Source organism: Lutjanus erythropterus, chromosome 7 (genome assembly GCF_056507025.1).
Source record: "Lutjanus erythropterus isolate fLutEry1 chromosome 7, fLutEry1.hap2, whole genome shotgun sequence".
NCBI lineage: Eukaryota > Metazoa > Chordata > Actinopteri > Lutjaniformes > Lutjanidae > Lutjanus > Lutjanus erythropterus.
The window spans coordinates 13,277,189-13,299,046 of NC_139323.1; the positions used below are offsets into that span (position 1 = coordinate 13,277,189).

Here is a 21,858-nt window from a genome sequence, read left to right on the forward strand (position 1 = left end):
ATCATTTCCACAAGTGAAAGCATAAACAGTCTCTTGTAGTGACTGAAGAGTCCTCTTGCTCTCTGTATCTAATATGACCAAAATAGTTTAAAGTATTGAACTAAGCCTGCCATCTTAGAGCACTGTGTTTTTATAAGTAAGCCTAAGATGTTGTTCCCTATGTATTAGCCACTTTCTTGTGGATTGTGAAGGTTTCTTTATTACCAATAAAGAAAAGTGATTTCATGAGTAAAAAAAAAAAGTGCATTCCACTCATCAAAATTTTGAGAGCTGTGGACCAGTGGAGTGAGTCCAACTTTTGCAGTCTAGCTCTATCAAGCCTTCTGGTGGCCTGCCATCAAATCTTGCTGAGAGTTTTCTTTTTCCAAAAAATTTGGGGCTTGTCAGTAGATTTCAGCTTTTTTTTGCTGGGTATGCATTCTGCCAGCTGGCCTCCAGGGGGCAGAGTTTTTGCCCAATGGCTGTACTGCATTTATCATTGCATTCTTCAACTTTGTGCTTACACTGCAGGCAAGGTTTTGAGCTGGATAAATGTAATAAAAAAGCATAGGTGAAATTAATAAATAACAGTTAATATTTTACACAGTACTTTCAGAAATCACCCAAGGAAAGAAACGGAGGAAGAGTGGTGTTTTAAATTTTTTTTCTTTTACTTCCCCTTTCAGGCTCTTGACATAGTTTATATCCTGAAACTGTTACATCATCTCACGGAAATTTTCACACGCTGCAGTAGAGGGTGTAAGCACTTCCTTAATGTTTCTGACCACACTTACTGGTCTTACACACAATGCATTTTTGCCATAGTATCTTTACTATTAGAAATAATTTTACACAAAAGAGATGGTCACTGGCTATACAACTTCAAAAAACAGAACAATTGAATCTTTTTGTGTTTTGAATATAACATATTCTATATTATTATATTATTTATTTGCAGACTTCAGAAAACGTCTTTGTTTACTGCAGATACCTGAAAAAAACACACACACACACACACACACACACACACACACACACACACACACACAATAATCGTTTTAATGTGTTTTTCAATGAAAATTAGAATAATGATGTAAAAATTATCCTCTAATATTGCACATCATCTTGCAATTGCAACATCAGTCAAAGTAATTACAATTAGATACTTCTTCAGAATTGTGAAGCTCTAACTTAGACATCCAGACAGAACAGCAGTGGCTCCCATTCTGCCACCTGATGAATGCAAGTCCAGATTTAATCCAACAACCCTTGTGGAAAGACATCACTTTTAAACTAGCCAAAGGCACAACTTTCTTGTTCAGCCTCTTGTATACTTTGGTTCCCTGTTGTTTTTTGTTCCAGGCAGGTAGCATACACCCACCTTGTCCTGCAAGAACCAAACTGCTATTGTTGTATGTGAGTAGGATGCTCAGACTCAGCTAAAGGGTCTATGTGTGACCACAGAACCAGAAAATGATTGAGGCCTTTTATTATCATGGCACAACACAGGGCTGCACAACAAAATGAGACTTGTAGTCCCTTCATGCTACTCACACATACAACATCTGGACAGATAATTGATTCAATTAAACTTAAAATAAATGGATTTTAAAAATATGTGAAGTTATATACATATTTACAAATACATGTATACACCCAGGAAATAATTCTGCTCTCTAATTCGAACCCCCATGCTTCCTTCTTCAATAACTACAAGTATATTTCTGTAATTGGTGATTCCCGTTTTAACAGTAAAGCCAATAAAAAATGAATAAATAATAGATAGCGATAGAGAAAAGTTGTGAAGTTTGAAGGACCTACAGTTGCAGTATCTAGATGTGCTGCCGACAGTGACATAAATGAGTGTTGAAAGTTTCAGAGCTGAGTTGGGTTCTTTAGCACTGCCAGCTCTTTTACATTACACTCAGTTGCTTAATTCAATATTTCTATCAAAATAGTTAATGGAGTCTTAATTAGAGCAGGATAAAATAAGTATTGTGCTGTTTTTTATTGCCCAATTTGCTTTATTGTGGTGCATAGTTAATGATGAATCAGCACAAAAAGGCCTGTTTTAAAGGTGTTTTAGTGTGCAGTGTGCTGCACACTGGTGCTATAGTCATGTTTAATTTTTGTGGAGTGTTACAGATTTGTGTTGCTATTATTGAGGGCTCGCTATGTTGGTGCTTGGATGGCCAATTAATTTTTGCACTCAGTCCCAAAGAACAGCAAACTGATGATTTCTTTAGGCAGCTTTTATAGGAGTCAGCACTGTATAGTCCCCCTCACTCCTCAGCTAGGGATATTTGGAAGAGTTTGAGTTTGCTGCAGGTACAAGCTGTGCAGCCAAGCAGAGCGCAGCAGTCTGTCATCACCCCGTTTCACAGACCCCATCACTTTGCTCATTCTGCTTCTCTTCATAATAGCTCAGCACAGTGGAGCAGAAGTGAAAGCAAAGGGAGGGGCGCTCTTGTTGTGTGAGTAAGTTAGCAAGAAAGCAAACAAGCATTTGTGTTTGTATATGAATGCTAACAAGTAACACCACTCTGACAACGATAAGGGCTATCAGTGAATGCAGGCGGGCAAGTGTAGCCTGCTCCACACAGCCTTCCTACTTCTTATAGTCTGTCAGTCTTCTTCCTCCTCTCTTGGACTCTTTCACTGGTGAACAACCAAGGCCGGCAGGGTGTGGCCTGTGTCGTCTCTGTTGTGATTGGCTGGTGGCCCAGGCTTGTGTTATCTCCTGTGGAACATGTTCTAGTCCCACCCCAGATAGTGCCTGGCACTCAAACATAGCCCTACCCACTCTCAATTACATCACGACCCATGAAAAGTGCCATGTCTGTTTGCTTTCTCCGTTCACTGTGAGTCGACAGGTAATGTTGCAGTGTAAGAAGTTTCTCACTCTGTCACGTTGGCTAGCGACAGTAAACAGATTCTCCTCTACTAGTTAGTCCAGAGATACAACTTAAGGAAGTGTGACAGGTGGTATCTCTTCTGGTGTGTGAGGGCAGAACTCAGGGTCCAAACATACAGGCCTTGGCAGTGACTGTGTAGTTGCTGCATGTGGGTAGCAGCTGGAGACGGGGACTGTACTCTGTCTACTTGCTTGTCTGTAAATGGGACAGATGAGGCAGGCAAGTAGTTTGTATGGAAGAATGCCATGTCACAGGCTATTGGACTACGCACCAGAGTGAAAGACAGAAAAAGTCTTTTGGAACATGGAGTTTCTGAAGAGCCTGGTTCCGACTGTCATCTCAGGGGAGGGGCCCATTGAACATGGGGGAGCTGTGCCCAGGGATACAGGTCCACGGCTCCTTCGCATGAAACGACTGGGCCTTCTAGTCATGGGACAGACCATTGATGAGAGTTTTGGAGATCCGATCATAGAAGAAGATCCAGACACCGGCTCTTCCAGGCCTGGCCGCAGTAATCATGCCCGCCTCAAAGGTACAACTGACTCAACTGCACATTGATGCAGTAGATATCTGTACTGATTTTGTGTTCATGTCTGCTGATTAACTAAGTCACTTCATAGGCATTTCTTATAATTTACATTACAAGTTCAGTGTATGTTAAGCTTCTTAACATGTAACCAAAGGTTGGCTCTATTTGCACCCCATCCCCATCCACACATGCTAACATGCACATACATACACTGTACAGATGCAATATATTGTATGCACAATAATTGGTAGTAGAGGGGCCAGCAGAGTACTAAGGCTCAACTGTCAATATGCGAGACAGAGATGGCTGTGCTGTGCTATGGCCATTTATTAGCAATATCAATTCAAATAGCTCAATTATGGCAATCTACGGTTATTCAGAAATAACAGATGTTGCTATGGATACAGATGTGATCATAGACTCTGGAGGAATTAGCAATGCCAAAAAATCATTTTAAATCAATATTTTGTATCAATTGATTATCTTTTTTTGTTAGTAGCTGTGTAATAAGAGGGATAATATACAGATAATATTGGCAAATAAACTCCTTCAGGATAATTCAAGTCTTTCATTACTCTGTCTGGGTTTATTTCACAATAATGACCCACTCACTGTACATTATCCTTTCCATATACAAGCACACGAATGGATAAGATGCAGAGCAATGGGTACTATATTACAGCCTGCAGATGACCTCAAAGTCTCAGTAACATTACAGTGATGCAGAGTCTAATTTAGTAAAAAGATCCAACATCAACTCCTCAAAGTGTGAGGAAGAAGGAGGTGTAATTGGCATGTGTGGCAGTCCTGGTCTGATAATAGTAACAACACAATATAATGAGTAGCTGAGTTTTGACTGCACAAGATTATCATTATTTAGAGCATTTCAGTGACTTTTATCTTCCTTCATAGTACAGTCCACAGAGTGTTGTTTTTGTCAGGAGAAAGAACAAAGTCATGTGATTCAAATCATACAGAGGAGTGGCTCACACTGACAAACATCATGTTCATTGTTTTTCAGCCTGGTTTGCAACCCCCTCCCCAAAATGTGACTCCATAGCTCATTTTAACAGTAGCAACCAGACAACGTTGAGTGACAGCTGGTGCTGGGAGAGCCCACTGTCAGATGTGTGAAGGTACCAACACTGTACACTGGCAGAGTTTATGTTAGATTAGCCTAGCCTAGCCCATTGTATTTTTGTTATAAATGTAAATGGATTACCACAGTAGACTGTTTAGGGTTTACACAGTCATAAATACATTTTGTCCCAAAAATATCAAACAACAAAATGTAAAGAAAAATTTCTTCCATTTGCATGCAAATAATAAATCAAGTATTTTTCTATTCTATTTAAAACAGCAGCAGCATCTGCAGTTGATGGTTATCTCTTTAATTGTCAATTGTTGATACAATTGTCAATAGGGACATCACTAACACACTAATTTATAGGCAATTTCTAATTTTAACCATTGTCTGCCTGTGGTGTGAAAAGCACTGCTTGTGGTGATGAACCTACAAAGAGTCATTACAACACTCTGTAGCTCAACAGGGCTTTTTAACTTCTTGGTTTCACAGCCCTCAGTCTTCGGTGTGATTCAGTTTCACTGCTCTGATTAACCCAGTTGCCAGCAGCAGGTAGCCATAATATTTTGTTGGGGTTTTTTTTGTACATCTTGTATCTATACACGACAAACACACCCGGAAGCGTTGTCATAGCAACGGTGTGCGTCTCTGCACTGTTTAATTGATGCAGTCTTACGCTGGCTGAAGAGAGTGTACTTGTTGCTGTTGGGTAGGTAGCCTTATGAGAAATCATCAAAGGAAATCTGTTAGGCAGGTTTTCATAATGCTGAGATATTCCACTGGCTACGTATACACTCTACAGCTAGATTAAATAAGAAAGACAAGATAAAATATAATAAAAATGACTATTAAATCAAACTCAGTATCTGCCTATAATCAATATTAGAGGACTAATTTTGGGACCTGTCCTCTCTAGGAAAAGTTCAAGAGTTGAGGTTCTAAAGTATGCGTTGTGTTGACAGTGTTAATCTTCTGAGGTAGGTCTACCATTGTGTCTATGGATACAGTAGTTAAAGGTTTAGTAGATGTGTGTACACGTATGAATTATGTGTGCGTGCAGGCCAGCCAGTTTACATCAGCAGTGGGGTGATGACTTGCCATCAGTCTCTCTGGTTTTTATGCTGTGCTACCTGTCAGAGCATGCTGGCTCCCTGTTTGCTCGTGGCTAAAGCATGTCTGAGCTCTGCCTTCTGCTCTACTCACCTACACTCACATCCTCTTACTATAGGGCTAGACAAGATAACTAGCTAAACTAAACCGCAATAACAATGATAGGCTGAGTTTTATTTGCAGCTTGACTCAGGTAACTGTTGCGTGTGTGTTTGTGTTTAGCTGGCAATATGTTGCTATTCCTATTAAAAGACTGCAAGATGATTATTCTACAGACTGGATTGGCCAAATTGTTTTCAAATCTTTCCTTTCTTTCTTTCCAACTAGGAAACATCCGTCAAATTAGAAAAATCTCCTTTTTTCATCATGCTGGTGGTGGCTTGGGTCACAATGGTGAGTTATGTAATAAAAGAAGCGCTGTTATTACTACAGTAGTTGAGGTAAGGCGATATAAAGAGGTGGCTGTCTGGTGTATTCTTACCTCAGGATGATTTGGCCTGTGTTTAAATCAGTGCCGAGTGCCACTCCCTTGTTGCAGAACTGGCAAAGCCTGAGTTGGCTTTTAAGGTGGTGCTGCTCTTTTCTTTCTGTCATTAGTCTTCCATTGCACACAGTGACAGCAGCCAGCTGCTGGATGTACAGCTGAGTTTTTGGGAAGGGTTTGATTTGGATGGTATTTGGTTAATGGGTGCAGCAGCTTTCCTGTTTGTGATTTGGGAGTGTTTTGAGCATGTGACTAAACATGAGTGTGGGCTTTACTTCTGTAATGTAAGATGTGCATGTGATTTCTGTCTGAGCAATCCATGGGGTGTGTATCCTGTCCAGACTGCCTGGACAAACGTATTCATTGAGTTTCTGAAATAGTTATTAGCCAACTGTAGTGAAACAAACCCCGTAATGGTGCAGCTCAGTGCAGACTCGGCACTTAGTGGGAATGTGGTGTCATAGCTGGGATAGACAAATACCATGAATCATTGTTAGTGCTCTTTGTCCAACCAGCTCTCCCAAGAAATGCTCCTCCATAGTGAATAACTTGAGGAAGCGCTCGAGTAATGAGCCAGCCTTTTTGTACCTGTGTTAAGATGAGTATTAATTCAGATTTGCCTGGTCATTCCACAGAGACAATATACTTCTGACCTCAGAAAGACTCTTTGCTGAAATGGGTTGCATCTCTTCATTTCCTTGGCCAATCTGAGAAATTTGTTCCAGAGAAGAAAGGTTGTGTCATTAGGTTTAAATGAGTCTGTGGTTTGTGAAATGAGTTATTTATAAAGATGTTCTTGATGATTGAGAGTCATACAGTTACAGAGCATTATACTGTGGAAGTTGGCCAGGAAAAATCTTCCCTAATCAATATGTGTGTAAAAAGGGTTGAAACCTTAGTCTGAATTTTCAAAGTCTGTGTCTTGATAATTATTGTGAGGAAAATATGTAATAACCGCTTGACTCAGGGGAGCGTGTGGACGTGAGGAGCTGTGCAGGTTGCAGAATGGTGCTGCGTACCCAGACTACTGTGATGGATCTAAATGGTGTGTCCTCTGCAGCCCAGGCACCACTGGGGAGGTCAGGGATTGAATTACAGCTCCTATCGATTATTGTTCCCACCACTGCCCTTCAGAGAGGCCAGGGCAGGAAATGCATCCTCCACTCTGTGGGCTACTGGGAGGAACAGCTCCCCTATACTGTCTGCAGTTAGAATGGCTAGCTGTCAATCACTCCCTCCACTTTGTGAATGGAGCTACTATAACTTGCCCTGGTTGTGCATTTAGTTGAGATTATTTAATCAGTGAGCTCTTTCCTGGAAGTCTGTTATGATGTTGTTTATTTGAAGTCCTCAACTTGCGTCAGCTGTGTTGGACAGTAGCTCTTAGCTCTAATGTACCCAGAGAGATGATGTTGTAAGTTATTCCTCCGCATTCCTTAAACAATGAACCGGTTTACAGAAAACAGTGTCTGCAGATGTCTGCATGTTTATGTGTCCACTGTTTTGCTGATAAGGATGATAATATGAACTCTAATTCTGTTTTTGAACATAATGTATAAACATTAGGATTCTGCCAAAGACTTCTGCCTCCAAAAGTGGAGTGTACTGTCACGTACTATCTGCTAGGAAGCCACATCATTCAGCTGCCACAGCTCCACTGTTAATGAAACAAAAATGTGCAAAGCAGTTCAAAACCAAAACCTTGGCTCTGGTGCCAACCACAAGGTTTAATGCAATGTCCATTTAAAGGAATACATTGACATTTTGGGAGATAAAATTATCAGCTTTCTGACAGACATGAAAATCATATGGACCCTCTTATTTAACTTAAGCAAGATTTCTCACATTCCTTTAAGACCAATTTTAAATAAAAATCTATCTTTAAAAGAATGAGACTTTTATTGATCACTTAGACAGTTACCCTTGAAATGTTTCTTTATACAATCTGTATATAAACAAATAAATTTTCCCTTAAGGGGAATTGATAAAGTATTTATTCTTGTTATAACTATCCAAAACCTCCAAGATGTCATCAAATTAAATAAAGCAATATGTAACTGCTTCAACTGTGCAGTTGGACTCTAAAGAATCTGTGCTTGTTTATTACAAGGCAGAGTTTCACAGTGGAAGCCTGCATCAGGGTAGCACCAGCCAGGGCTTGACAAAGCATCTGCTTGTGTTGTGTTTGTTTGCAATGAGCTCTGCCTCATTTTGCATAACTTGTGTAGTAGAGGACATGTGACGGAGACAGCGACTGAGGGCGAGGAGAGAAATGAAGACTAAACTAAAAGAAAAACAAAGAGCGTTTGTCTTTTGCAGCCTTCCCAGTGCCGTTCCCCCTCAGAATATTTTGTTAACAAACTTAATCCTGTGCTTGACTACAAATTGCTTGATGTCATGTGGATCTGTTTTCAAGTCTCTGCAAGAGCAGGAAGCAATGCCATCAACACAAGATTAAAATAATAGATGAATCAGATATGTGTGTGTTTCTCTGTCACACACATTCACATAGACACAGTGGACTGTTTTCTCTCTAATGCAATGTGTAGTGAGTTTGTTTATCATTCTGTGTGTTACTATGCTTTGTACCTTTTGGACAGAACAGTGATGTAATGCCTATGACTCCACTGGGTGTGAGCAGTTAGCTTAACAAATAGATGTGTGATCACCATCACGCCATGTTCTGACATAGGAAACTGGTACAAAATACCAGTAACAAATGCCAGGTACCCATATCCTATTGTTTGGTCATATATGAGGTCACATACCTCATATTCTTTCTGAGTACAGCTAGAGTACAGTTCACTTTGTTCTGGAGATGGGGAAAAATGGTATATCTTTTATTAATGCAATATTTTAATTATTTTGGAGAAGAGATCTGAATGGGAGTAGCCTAGTTGTGTGCACCCCCATGTGCATTTCATCCTCCCCTTTTTCTTTCCTCCTTCCATCCTCCCTTTCTTTCTTTCTCTCTTCCATCCTCCCATTCTTTCCTTTCCCTCCTACTGCAGTCAGGGATGACGCATCAGTATTGCTGTGGAGCTTACAGGAAGTGTCGTTTTGATAGGCCAGTGGAGAGGCAGCACAGTAGCAGCTCCGACATGCGTATGCATTGCTGAACCACAGCCAGGGAACACTCGCAGCATTTTGATGACATCACCCACACTCTGCTGCTCCCACCTCCCTCTGTTTGCTGTTGAAACAAGCTCACTCTCACTCAGAGAGAAAAGAGCAGGCATCAGTAAAAGAATAAGAGCTCGGCTCGGAAGAGGAGGGGCCGCTCGTGAGCGAATGGAGAGAGAGAGCTATGGGAGGAGGCGGAGGGTGGCTGACGGTGCTAGTGGGCTAGGACTGGCACACACACACACACACACACACACACACACACACACACACACAGGAAGAGAAGAGGAGAGGGAATATTGCAGTGCATTGTTAAGACTTCTACCGTGTACTATTCTGCTGCTGTTTTTTCTCACATCAGGAGCAAAAGTTCTCACGCAGTTTTGTCCTTTGCCTTTCTGGATTTTTCTCTGTTGAAATGGGGATGAGGGACTCTGTGGATTGGCAAGTGAGCAGCGGGCACCAGGATGGAATACTTCTCTAACTAGCCAGACTATGCTCTCTCTCCTCTTCTCCCAGCACAGTTGCTTCACTCGTCAGTGACCTAGGTGGCAGAGGAAACAAACTGCTAGCACTTCTTTGGGTCTCTTTTCCTCAGTGCTGCTCACACTGTCGTTCAGGATGATGCCTTTAACTAGCACCTGTGGAGGGTAGTATTCAGCTCCGGTCAGGGGAGAGGAGCTTGCAAATGTGAGAGGTGTACTTTTTTTTTTTTTTTTTGGGTGAGGGGGAGAAGAGTGGAATATTATGGTTTTGTGAAATGACACTGACAGGAACCCTGTAAAAATTTGTGCCTTCTGGTGAAGCCTAACTTTTGAGAGCCGCCATGCTGAGCCTGCAGGATTCGGTCTTCTTTGAGATCAGCATCAAATCTCTGCTCAAGTCTTGGAGTAGCAGCTGTGAGTACCTCACCAAGCTCACACTCATGTTTACATACCACACTTGGCCACCAGACTTATCTACCACACACAGCCAGCAGACCCTGTGCAGCAATGTTCATGTTTGCATGGAATCCAATCCATGCTTGGAGATTTCCTATCTCCTCCCTGTATGAGAAAAGTGGTTATTAATGGAGTTGTCAGGATGACTGATGATGTTTGGTCCAGGTTTAGCCGGCCTTGTTTGACATGTATGCAGGTTGCAGCAGTGTCTACCCTCTTCCTCCTGCTTGTCATCGTTCTACTGGCTCCTGGTTGTCCCGTAGATAATGTTTCTATTGATGAGCATCTGCTGATACAGAACACAGGTGGACTTGAAATACTCTCTAAAGGTGCTGGCAGTTGCCAGCTTTCCTTTACTCTTTCCATTTTTGTCAACTTATTTTTGTAATCTTAACATCCAAATATCTTTTTAGTTTCCTTTAGCAGCACTCAACACAATCCTCATTCCTCTTTTTTTCTCCTTCCACTTTTATAACCACACTCTCTCTTTCCTCTGGGGCAGCTAATGTTTCCCTACTATTGATCTGTCTTCTGGTTCCCTCCTATTATTAGCTTCCCATACAGCCCATATTACATCAGGAATAAAAAAGGCACTGGCTCCTCATTCTCATTGAAAAATAGTGATGGACAAAGGTGGACAACAAACAGCAGTATCCCAGCTGCTGCTGCTGCTGCTGCTGATTCATAACTCCAAATTTACCTCATTAATAATTTCATATAATAATGTTTTTCTCCTAACATATTTTCAATATAGTTCTGAAATATAACTCCTGACGTTTGATATGGATTTAATTTGCTTTTGTATGTTTGGATCATGCATTGCAGTTTTAATGGTGCTTCATGTTTTCGAAGTGTCTAATTTGACAAACATTGCTCTCCACTCAACTGTTTCATTGCACAGTGAACAACACATAGCCTGGAACACAGTTTTGCTGTAACTGCAGAACTTTAGCCACACAAATTCTGACCAAAGCCTTATTTTTTTTTTTCAAGGGACCACCTGAGTTGTCCTTATGGTCTCGGAGTCATTAAAGTGATATCATCAACTCTGAGGGTTAAGTGAGGGAAAGATTGTTCCAATCAGACTTACTGATCATAGGTTTAAGAGTAGTATAGGCTAGATGTTAATGAGAGCCTCATGTCAACTTTTCCTCTGTTTCTTTCGTTCTTGCTCTCACTCACACACACGCTAGTACAGTAGTGTTTTGGAACATGTAGTACAAGTTTGTTCTAGATATGGAGTTTTGAAAGTTTGTTCTAGATAAGTGAATTCATGATGTTTTGATTTCAGTCTGGCATCAGACCACACTTATTGATTCTACGTATAAATACTACTTATAAAGTAGTAGTAGTTTTTTAAAAATCATTTGTGAGAGAACTGTCATGATGGCCTCAGTGTTTTCATTTGCAACAAAATATGTAATTTTCATTATCAGTATATTGTTGAATTAATTGGTTCCTGCTCTGATTGCATGTTGGTAGGGTTGGGCAATATGCCAACATATCATGAGATGATAGATTTGTTATCACATGTTAGCAAATCTATGTGTATACACACACAATTTGGTTCACCAGTTATGGAGGTAAGTTGTCCCATTATTTATCAGGGTTTCCTGCAGTGTATTATAGCAGAGCCCCAGTGCCTAAAATAAAGATGAGTGCCTCTTCTAGTATGAGAAATTGAAATTGTTACTGTTCTATGAAATATATTAAGCTGCAGGGAAAATAAGCGGACATGCTACATGGGTCACATATTGAAGGAGTGAAGTGACTGTTTGGACCGTTGGTAGAAAATGAAATTTCAGTGCCATCAGCATAGCAAGAAATTGTGCTGTTCTGCATAATGTGAGTTAATGGCAGCATACGCACAGTGTAGTGGTTAGACTGATCTCTCTTTGGCTAAGACTTGAACTAAGTTAGGATTTAACAAGAAAGTCAAACAGTTTGTTAATGTCTAGCAAGTGGTCTGTGGTCAACAGTGTTGAATGCAGTACTCAGATGTAGTAACTGAAGTGTGTACATCACAGTAATGTGATGGGGTTTTAAATTGCATACATAAGAAACACTAGTTTACCCCATACTGAGCAGAAAAATTAAGATTTGGGACACTGATGAATCATCATCATTTTGTGACATCACTGACAGACACAATGTTGCATAACTGTAATTGACACAAATATCAGATGTGGTGGACTGCATTGTGGGCTGTTGAGCAAAAAGTTGTGCACTTACTTTGGACACAGTAAAGCAGAAACGTAGCTCAGTGGCGAGGATTATCACCACACATCATACAGTCCTCTGCTCTGGAAGTTTCCTTTAAAGTTTGCATGTTTTCCTTGTCTCTGCACCACGAGGTGTTCTGTTTCCTCACACAGTTTAAAGATATGTAAGTTATGCAAATAAGAACCTATTAATTGCCCATAGGTGTGACTGTGAGTTTGAACATATTTGTCTATATTTTACCCGATGTTACACAGGGGACTGCCAGGATTTTACCTGCTTCTCACACAGTGTGTGCTAGGAAAAATGTGTATTAAAAGTCTTACAGTGATATATTATCTTTATTTCTCATAAATGCATACAAACCACTGTTTGAACAACTCTAGTTTCCTTCCAAAACATAGAGCAACAGTATGCATTCCAGGATATATTGCAAGAAATCTCTAATTTCTCAATTATCTATTACCTTCAGGGAGAGAATAAAGTAATACAGAAAAGATTTGTAGTCTGGATCCCAAAAACATCTGATCCCTTACATTACAAAAGGGTCTGTATTACATAATGGTTAATTGCCTTTACCCTTACCCAATATCAAATTTACTGGGATTGTTACCATTGAACACACTTTTGGACCTTGTATTACTTTTCTTTTACAAGATATTGCATTTTAAAGTTTTTTGTTAGCTTAACTGTAAAACATCAACCTGTTGAGTAAAGAGTTTTCTTCCATTTGCCCCTCTTTCTCGGCCTAATTACCACCCCCTCACCCCTCTCTCCCTTATCCTGTTCCGGCTGCCAATTTTTCATTGGGCCTCTCAAACAAAGAGGGCCTAATTTCAGAGACCCTCTCTAAGCTGTCCTGCTACAAGTTTGATCCATCTATTCTCTCTTTGCAATGCTCTTTCCTCCATGTTGTGAATACAAAAAATGGTGTTGAATGTTTCACTTTATTGTACTTTGTCCAAAAACATTGAGATCCTAATATTTAGATGAAACACCCAGTAAGTTCAACAATTAATACATAAGGTGAGGTCACAGTTAAGCCCTTTATTGCTAAGTCAGTTTTTGATTCACAATGAAGCATGCATATTGGTTGCACAGTCTATCCCTGTGTTGCACTGATGTCTTATCAACTTCTGCTAACTGTATCTCTTAGAATCTTTTTTATTTTGAAGTACTAGGTGAAGAGTAAACTAGTAGTAACTCGTCAGAGGCTGAGCATGTTGAGACACAATAGCAGAGCTGGCGCTGCCACACCACATAAACATTGGCAGTGATTCTTTTGTCTCTGTCTAAAAAAATGGACGCACTCAGGGCCCTGCATTCCAACAGTATGTGTGTGTTTGTGCTGTTGTTGCTGGTTGTCCTGACAAGGGGAAGTGTGCAGGCGTTTGGGAGGGCTTTATTATAACTGTGACAAGGTGGAGTCACTGCTCTAATAGTTGTGCAATGCTGCAGGGTGCTCTGTTTCTTAAGCATAACCGTATAACTCTTGCAGAGTGAGGCTTAGACCTTTCATAACAAAACATAAACAGTTTCTCATACAGAATGTTAGTAGCAGTTGGTGGGTTTTTTCAATTATAACTGTACTTGCGTCCATCTTTTAGGTCAAGATGTTCTGAATTTCTTAGATATCAGTGTTGTCTTGGGCAGCAGATCTCAAATTCCAAGACTAAGACAGAACACAGAAACTGAACAGATGATGTGAAGATATATGAGGTGGAAGACCAACTCTGAACATCTGGTAAATCAGAAACCAGGGAAAACATAATTGTTTCTCATTTAAAGCCAAGTCATATTTCAGTTCTTTAAAGGGATCGTTGTATGAGGTACTCACTGATAGTCAGTGTATTACCTACAGTAGATTCTGGTCAGCATGCCCCCAGCTTGGAGAAGCAGAAAGCAGTACCAACATGGACATTAAGTAATCTACTGCTGTGGGCAGGATCAGCAGCAAAACAGATTTTAGCTACTTAAAAAGTTCCACCAAGAAAGATTTCTGAAGGGAAACATTCACAGTTCAATAAATCAAATATCACTCTATCCTCACCATCCAGACTCCATAGGTGAAATCAGTCATTCCCCTTGCAGAACATTGGAGCTCCTGGTATACTAGTCAGTTTGGCAGTTTATTTGTGCTGTTGTGTGGCTGCACTGATCTGAATTGTCCTTTCAAAAACAAAAGTCACACGATAACAGACAAACTAAAAGATTGAGGCAATGGCTGACCAGTACCACAAGTATTCTGCAATGTAAAATTGCTGATTTGGATGAACCATAGATACTGGAGGAGCGGTATTCAGCTTATATAATGTTGGTTTCCTTTCAGAAAAGGCTGTCTGATGACAAAGTAAAGCAGTGAATATATTCTGAATATAGCATACACTTTAAGTGATTTTGTTTGTTTGTTTTGTTTTTTGGGTAGGCCTTATTTTAAGTGACTAAAATATGTTTTACTATGCACTCTGTCCATAGTTTATTGCTTTGCTTCCATATATGGTCCTCTCTGTTTCCTCAAACTGCTAGGGTGCTGGGGTGTGCTGACCAGCATCAACTGTATGTAATACACTGACTATTAATAAGTATCTTATACAACCCCACATCAAATAATACAAGCTATTTTTTTTAATCTGGCCTTTTAAAAATTTCAATATTGTGAGTACAGCAGTGACAACATATGACACTAGATTTGGCCACAAAATAACATTGTACTTGAAATACAGCACAAGCTTGAAGGTTTTCCTTGAAGTCCTAAAGCATGTGACAAGGTTTCTTTTTTACATATTATTAACAAAGTATGCCTGAGCTTTTGCATTTATATTTGAATGGGAAAAGGAACATGACCTTGGGTCAGAAGTGAGTCACTAGTTTCAGTCTTTACAGTTCCTAGTTTAAAACAGTGAAGACTTCGTAAATTACTAGTTGAGGTTGCTTACAAAGATTTCTGCAGCAGGGTCAGCTTTTGGAAGGGAATCATAGTTTGGCATGCCACAAATGACTGGCATGTCTTGGGGAGAAAGAGGGGGGCCAATGCAAAGACTTGGCCCAGAAAGGATGCCTTGAGTTTTTTTTTTTTTTTCCTCGTTTGTTGTTAACTTGAAAAATACAGTGTTGGGGTATTCATTTGCTTGAATCAGTCAACAATCCAGCTGGCCCAGGGTGGGAGAGAAGAGAAGGATGGAGGGGGTAGAGCACCCAGCACTGATTGGATATTAAGAGCTGGCTATGTGACATCATTGGGGGGTGTTGGTGAAGCACAGTAAACAAAGAGGGAAATGCTTGAAAGAGTCTCTGTGCTGCTGGACAACATGACCACAACACAGCTAACACTTGTTACTACAGTGCTTCCGTCACCTCCACAGATCTACTAGCTCTAGAAAAAATAGCATGACTATTAATTTATACAATTGAATTAGCATATGCTTTATAATATTTACATATTATTTTACTTCATTTAATTTTTTTACATTGACTAGAAAGGGTAATTTTTGTTGATATTGCCACAAATGGTGGCCTAAGTTAAGGTATTCTTAAAGTATCGTCTTGGGTTTTTAATAGAAGATGTTATATTATTTAAATTGATTGATATACCACTATACAAAAAAATCTGAATTATTTTTTTAATTCACTCTATCAGTATGCACTCGTTTTCCAGTTTATAGAGGCAAATGTTATCCCCCAAACTTGCACACCAGCTCAACACTGTAGTTACCCACAATTTGCGCCAACAGCAACCTCCAGCTGTCTGACTCAGCCAAGATAACTCTCCAATGAAGGGAGGTGAGCATCTGATATGCATCCCCATGCTGGGTTTAAAAGGGTGTTCGTCTCACCACCACATGTCTGTAACTTAGTTGTGTTCAGCTTGAAACAAAATTAGCCCCACTATGGCTAGCTCACTATGATAGCTATCAGTGGGCAATGGCTGCATTGTCGATGGACAATGGCGTCTTCCATTGGCCCAATGCTAGTATAGATTACCTATTTTGATGCATCAGATCAAGTGCACTGTATTCATTAAACTCACCAACAAAGCGTTTATTTCCAAACAGAGTTTGCAGATCTTGTTGAATTTAAATGTTAGTACAAGCAGTCTGTTTAATGCAACAGTGTACTACATCACGTTGCTTGATAACTGAAACCTTATGTCTGACGTTTGGTTACCAGAGTTGGTTTGGAAAATTGGAGTAGTCCAAATACCAAGACAATCAGTATCTGTTCTAGTGACTCAGCCTATGGAGGCCCTGCTTCTTGATCAGTGTACGTAGTATGTCACAACTTGAGCAGATTTTTGCCACAGAAAAAAATTCAAATGGGAGGTATTAATGTTTTTCCTTTTCTAAAAAAAACATGTTTTTTCCTGCAATTCTCCTCCTCAATGGTATTCAGACTATTGAGAATGCATGAGTGTTTCTGTGACAACCAGGAAGAAACAGAACAAGGCTTTTCCTGGGAGGGAATGAGGTAAAGGGTCAGTTTGCTATTGGCTGTCCACTTGGCTAGACTGGAACCATTGTGGGCTGGAAGTTGTGTCCCAGCTGTAGCATAAATCTCAAGAGGACTATTGAATGTTATGAAGCCTTGCGACTTTGAATAGATGGCAACTTGGCTGTCTAAGCATGAGCCCAGACAAGCGTTCCATGATGGTTATGTAATCTTCATGCATTTCATCTCATATTATTAGGAAACAGAGCTGGTACTTAAGTGCTTTTTTTATTTTCTGTGCATGCATGTACCAATTAACTCTTTCACCACCAAAGTTCTTTAAAAAATTGCCAGCCAGCATTTTGAACAAAATTCATTGATTTTCAACATCACCAGAATGTTGAGTTCTATGAATATGTCAACATCGAACATATCAACAGTAGACAGATCTGATAGTTTAACAAACAAAATCTCCTTCTATTTGTTTTCATAAACACTTGAATGCTGGTTGGTTGCGTCAAAAAATCGATTTGCAGACAAAAAACTGAGAAGAGACATTTTAAGCAGAATATGGACCTCATGTTTTTATTTTATTTATTTATGTTTTTATCACTTCATATTATGTGTGTGACATCACAATCACCAGTGTGGGTAACGGTAGCTGTGTCTGTCCCCCACCCACGCCGAAACACTGTCCGACAGGCCAGTGGGCGGGAGTGCTCTTTGCCCCGGCTGTCGCATGAACTCATCACAGCACTCTCTACCGCCTGGCAGTGAAAACCGCAAATTCTGAAAAATCTTGTCATTGGCAACAAAGTGTTGTCTTAAATGACAGAGAATCTTGCCAGTGGAGAGTTAAAAATCCCAGATGATCAAACGGTTAAAAATTTGTGTGTTTAATAAATTAAGTTATCTTAGAGACCCGTAACACTTTTTTCACTTGCATTTAAAGTTGTACATATTCTAATTAGGTTAAGAAAAGTAAACATATGCTGCTGTGAGATGTAAATTTGTGGGTTAACTTACACATAAGGTTTTGATTTGGTCTTTACTATTCATGGCCATCATTAGAGGACTACCTGAGCAAAATGTGTCAGCACCTGAATGTTACACCCTTGTGCAATTGTTCCGAAGCTGTGGGCTCAAGCTTCTCTGTCATCTCCTGAAACACCGAAGCCCAAACACTTAAGATTTGCTTATACTATTTGAATAGCCAGGTCAAATGATCTACACCTCATGCAAATGTGGGGAGAGCTCTGGGTTCTCTTAGAGACCCAGGATGAATGTATCTCAGGAAGCTGGCTGAAGGAGCTCTGTGGACCTGCAATTTTTTACTTTCCTCACCACTGAACTTCCTTCAGTCTTTATTTTGCTTAGCTGTGTAATTTAATTAGTTAAATACCTTTTTATGGGTGCTGTAAAAATGATTCACCAGCCATTCCTGTATTTTTTACTATACTGTGTTACAAATCCGTTTGTGACCCAATTGGCTGTATATGATGTTAATGTGATAAGTCCCAGAAATGCCTGCTGCTACTGTAATAACAACACAACACTGCCCACAGTTGTGTTTTGCCCAGAATCATATAATCCTCTCTAACAACCGTGACTAATTTTAATTTGCGCCATTTTTCCTGTGGTAAAAGGAAAAAGAGAGAAATTCAGATAAACAACAAAGTCATCCTTAAGACACTGACATGCAACAGGTGGCTATCTGAAACCTTGGTTGACTTTTTTTGCATAAGAGTTGAGCCAAGGATGTCATGTTTGAATGGAACGCAACTTCTCTCTGTAATATCCCTTAATGGTCAATGGAATTGTTAGTTAAATTTTGTTATCAAATATTTCTTTACCAGCAATTAATATGTAGAGATGCCGGCTGCACCTAATTTCCTGTGAGTTCTAAGTTATTTTTACTGTTCTGCAAATATCATATCATATCATGATCAATAACATATGTATAGCACAGAGTGTGATTTGGTACCTTGTGGGTAACTCTCAGCGACAGTTTAATACTTGTATTCTCTTTAAAAACTGACATATATAACAAAAGTATAAACAATAATGCTTCAGACAAAGCAGTTTTTCAACTTATGTAATTTCTTTAATACCCAGTGATAAAAAATTGACAACAAATTTTCAGATGAGCCTGAAGACTAAAAAGCAAAAAGCACTGCACATTTGTCACAACTAGGTCAATGTCTTAATGCAGAAGTAGTGCAAGAATAAGTGCAACATTTTTAACACCCTGTCCGTCTTGTCAGCTTCTACATTCTTAGTAAGGGCAGCTGGGTTCACCAGAAGTTTGATGACCTAAGCTGACGGTTGGTAGCACTGTGCTCCAAAATCAGAACGGCATTTCTGGATAATATTTTTGATAAATGGTATCACAGCTGAAGTGGCCATTTTTCAACAATTTATAGCAGCATCATGCACATTATGATAATTTGGACTGGAGAATGTTAGAGAGTACGAAACAGCTTCTTCTTATTAGCATTTAGTGATTTAATTGTTTAATATGTATGGTTATATGTTGAATATATTTTTAGTTTCAGTTTTTTTGTAGATTTGAATGTTACTAGTTGGACATCTTGAGAAATACATATATTCACTTTCTTGGTGACTGCTGAGAAGATTGATATGACTTTTGGGTCTATATGACATATGAAGCTACCACCAACAGCTGGTTATCTTAGATTAGCAGAAAATTGAAATGTCAACTATCCTGTCTCTGTCCAAAGAACCACCAAAAAGACAACATTTTTACACACTTGGATTAAGCAAAGGAGACATAATTTGTAAATTAGTGAGTCTTAGAGATTCTAGTTTGTGGATTTTGTTACCTTTGGAGTGGACAGATAGGGGCTAACTGTTTCCCCCTGTTTCTGGTGTTTGTGTTAAGCTGAGCTAACCAGCTGTTCACTTTATATTTAGTTTACAGACGTGCAAGTTGTTTCTTTCTTTCTGGCAAAGTACTCCTTAAACTGTTTTCCTTCCATGTTTAATTGAGCTTGCTTTTCTTCCACATTGGTTTTACAAGAACTGCAGTGTAATAATTTAAGGCTAACTTTGTTAAAAGAGTTGGTTGTGATATTTACTTAATCTAGATTTAGTCATGAACACAAATATTAATAATTTTGACAGATTGATTATTAATGACATAGCTCTAATAGGAGTTATGATTATCTTTATATTTGTTTTTAAGGTGATTTGAGCCCATTATTGGTGATATGAGTTTAGAAAATTGGTTTATAATTGGAGGCTTGGAATCAAAATTGGAAGTTGTATGTTTGCTCTGGTCAGCACTGAAATATCTCCTCTTGCTCTTTCTCATCAAGTCAGTCAATTTACCTCTTTAGGAAATGTCTGTGCGCCTATTTGGATTATAACTAGAGCATGACATTGCATACTTTGGAAGAGTGTTGTTCATAGTTAAACCCTGCTGCCTTCGACTCCCACTGTACTCCCACTGTATTATTTCCTAACCTCTACCCTATGTCTCCTCTGCAGCTTCTGCACCAGTCAGCAGCAGCGTGAGTAGACGCCGTGCCCCCTCCTCGGTGACTCCCCTCTCGTGGGAGAAACACAACATCGCCGCCATGTCGAGCATCACCATCGACCCCGAGCTGAAGCCCGGGGAGTTTGTCATCAAGAGTCTATTTGCTGAGTTTGCTGTGCTAGCTGAGAAGAAGATCGAGATGGTGATGGCTGAACCGCTGGTGAGTCCACAGGGGGTGAAAGCTGGTGTCAAGAAACATAGGAAATGAAATTTGATACGTGTCGTGACGTGGTACACACTGCTGAGTGAACCTCCTCTCTTTTGCAACTAACTGTCAGAAAGAAACTGAGAGAGGAACTGGCAGGGGAAGCACAATCTCTATGTGTACATACACAAATTCAGAAAAATCAAATCAGTCAATCAATCAATCAATGGATCCTGGCAGGGTTAATGACCTCAGGTTGATACAAGTCTTACCTCACTCTCATTCAGACCCTCATTTAGCTTATGTACCACAGGAAAAACCATTTCTTTCTCACTTGCTTACTCATTAACATGCCAGCTGCTTTGACTGACAGCAGCCTGTTATCTTGCAAATACTAACAGCATCTTATAACCAGTTTTCTGCTGGAACACTTGAATTTTAATGTAAAACTTTTGAAGGTATATATTTACCAAAGCAGGAAGGTACTGGAAAAGCTTGAGAAATGCTTGAATTTGCTTGAGCCAACAGGTGTGTGTGTTTGTTATTCTTAATCTCTTTCCCTCTTTCTCACCCGTCTAACAGGAGAAACCCCTGTCCCGATCCCTCCAGAGAGGGGAAGATGCACAATTTGACCAGGTCAGTATAGCCATGGTTGTGACCAGTGTGGGTGTATGAATTTGACATAGTCATTTCATGGGACCACCAGCAGTCCTTTCCGTACCCTCTGTATGAGTGTGCAGTGTTTGAATCCCCAGCCCCACCCACTCAATGGCCCGTCTGTCCCTCATCTGTAGCTGGTGCAGAACTCTATACAATGGGCCTGCCTGCTGCAGAATGCTTTGTTCAGCACAACACAAAGCCAACGAGGATATGGTGCTATAGATCCAGCTGTCCCCATTGTGAGTGAGGGAGCGAAAATGGGTATAGAGAGCGCAAAAGTGAGAGTGTAGAATTGCTGTGTCATCCTCAGCTACTAAATCAGCATTGGGTGCTGGAGTGCATCTGCCCGATACCATAAGGGCAGAGGGAGCAGTTGCATAACTCCTGCCTAGCATCCATCATCCACCTCCCTCATCATGCTGCATTGGATCTTAACCACACACACACACACACACACACACACACACACACACACACACACATACACACACACTTGAATAGTTTATGCATACTGACTACCTTGTCTCATGTTTTATGTATTGTCTGGCCTTATTCACTGTAATCTTGAGTTGGGAAAGTGCTGATTTGTTGCTTTCTGTATTTACTCGCTAATAAAAAAAAACAACAACACTTTTTTCTCATTAGAATACAGCTATTATTATACATCAGCATGTAGCTAATTAT

The 21,858-nt window shown here is 39.9% G+C and overlaps 1 protein-coding gene across 6 annotated transcripts in view; it reads left to right on the top strand.

Annotated features, from left to right (window-relative positions):
- Positions 1–2,774: 2,774 nt before the first annotated feature.
- fryl (furry homolog, like) overlaps positions 2,775–21,858 on the top strand; it is a 70,830-nt gene continuing 51,746 nt past the window's right edge. For 5 of the 6 annotated variants that reach the window (XM_084722796.1, XM_084722797.1, XM_084722798.1 and 2 more), the window contains exons 1-4: positions 2,775–3,426; positions 5,945–6,010; positions 20,321–20,529; positions 21,097–21,150. In XM_084722796.1, the coding sequence (XP_084578922.1) occupies positions 3,198–3,426; positions 5,945–6,010; positions 20,321–20,529; positions 21,097–21,150 (558 nt within the window). In that variant the 5' untranslated portion in view covers positions 2,775–3,197. The remainder of the gene's footprint in view (positions 3,427–5,944; positions 6,011–20,320; positions 20,530–21,096; positions 21,151–21,858) is intronic. The other variant, XM_084722799.1, reaches the window with a different exon arrangement.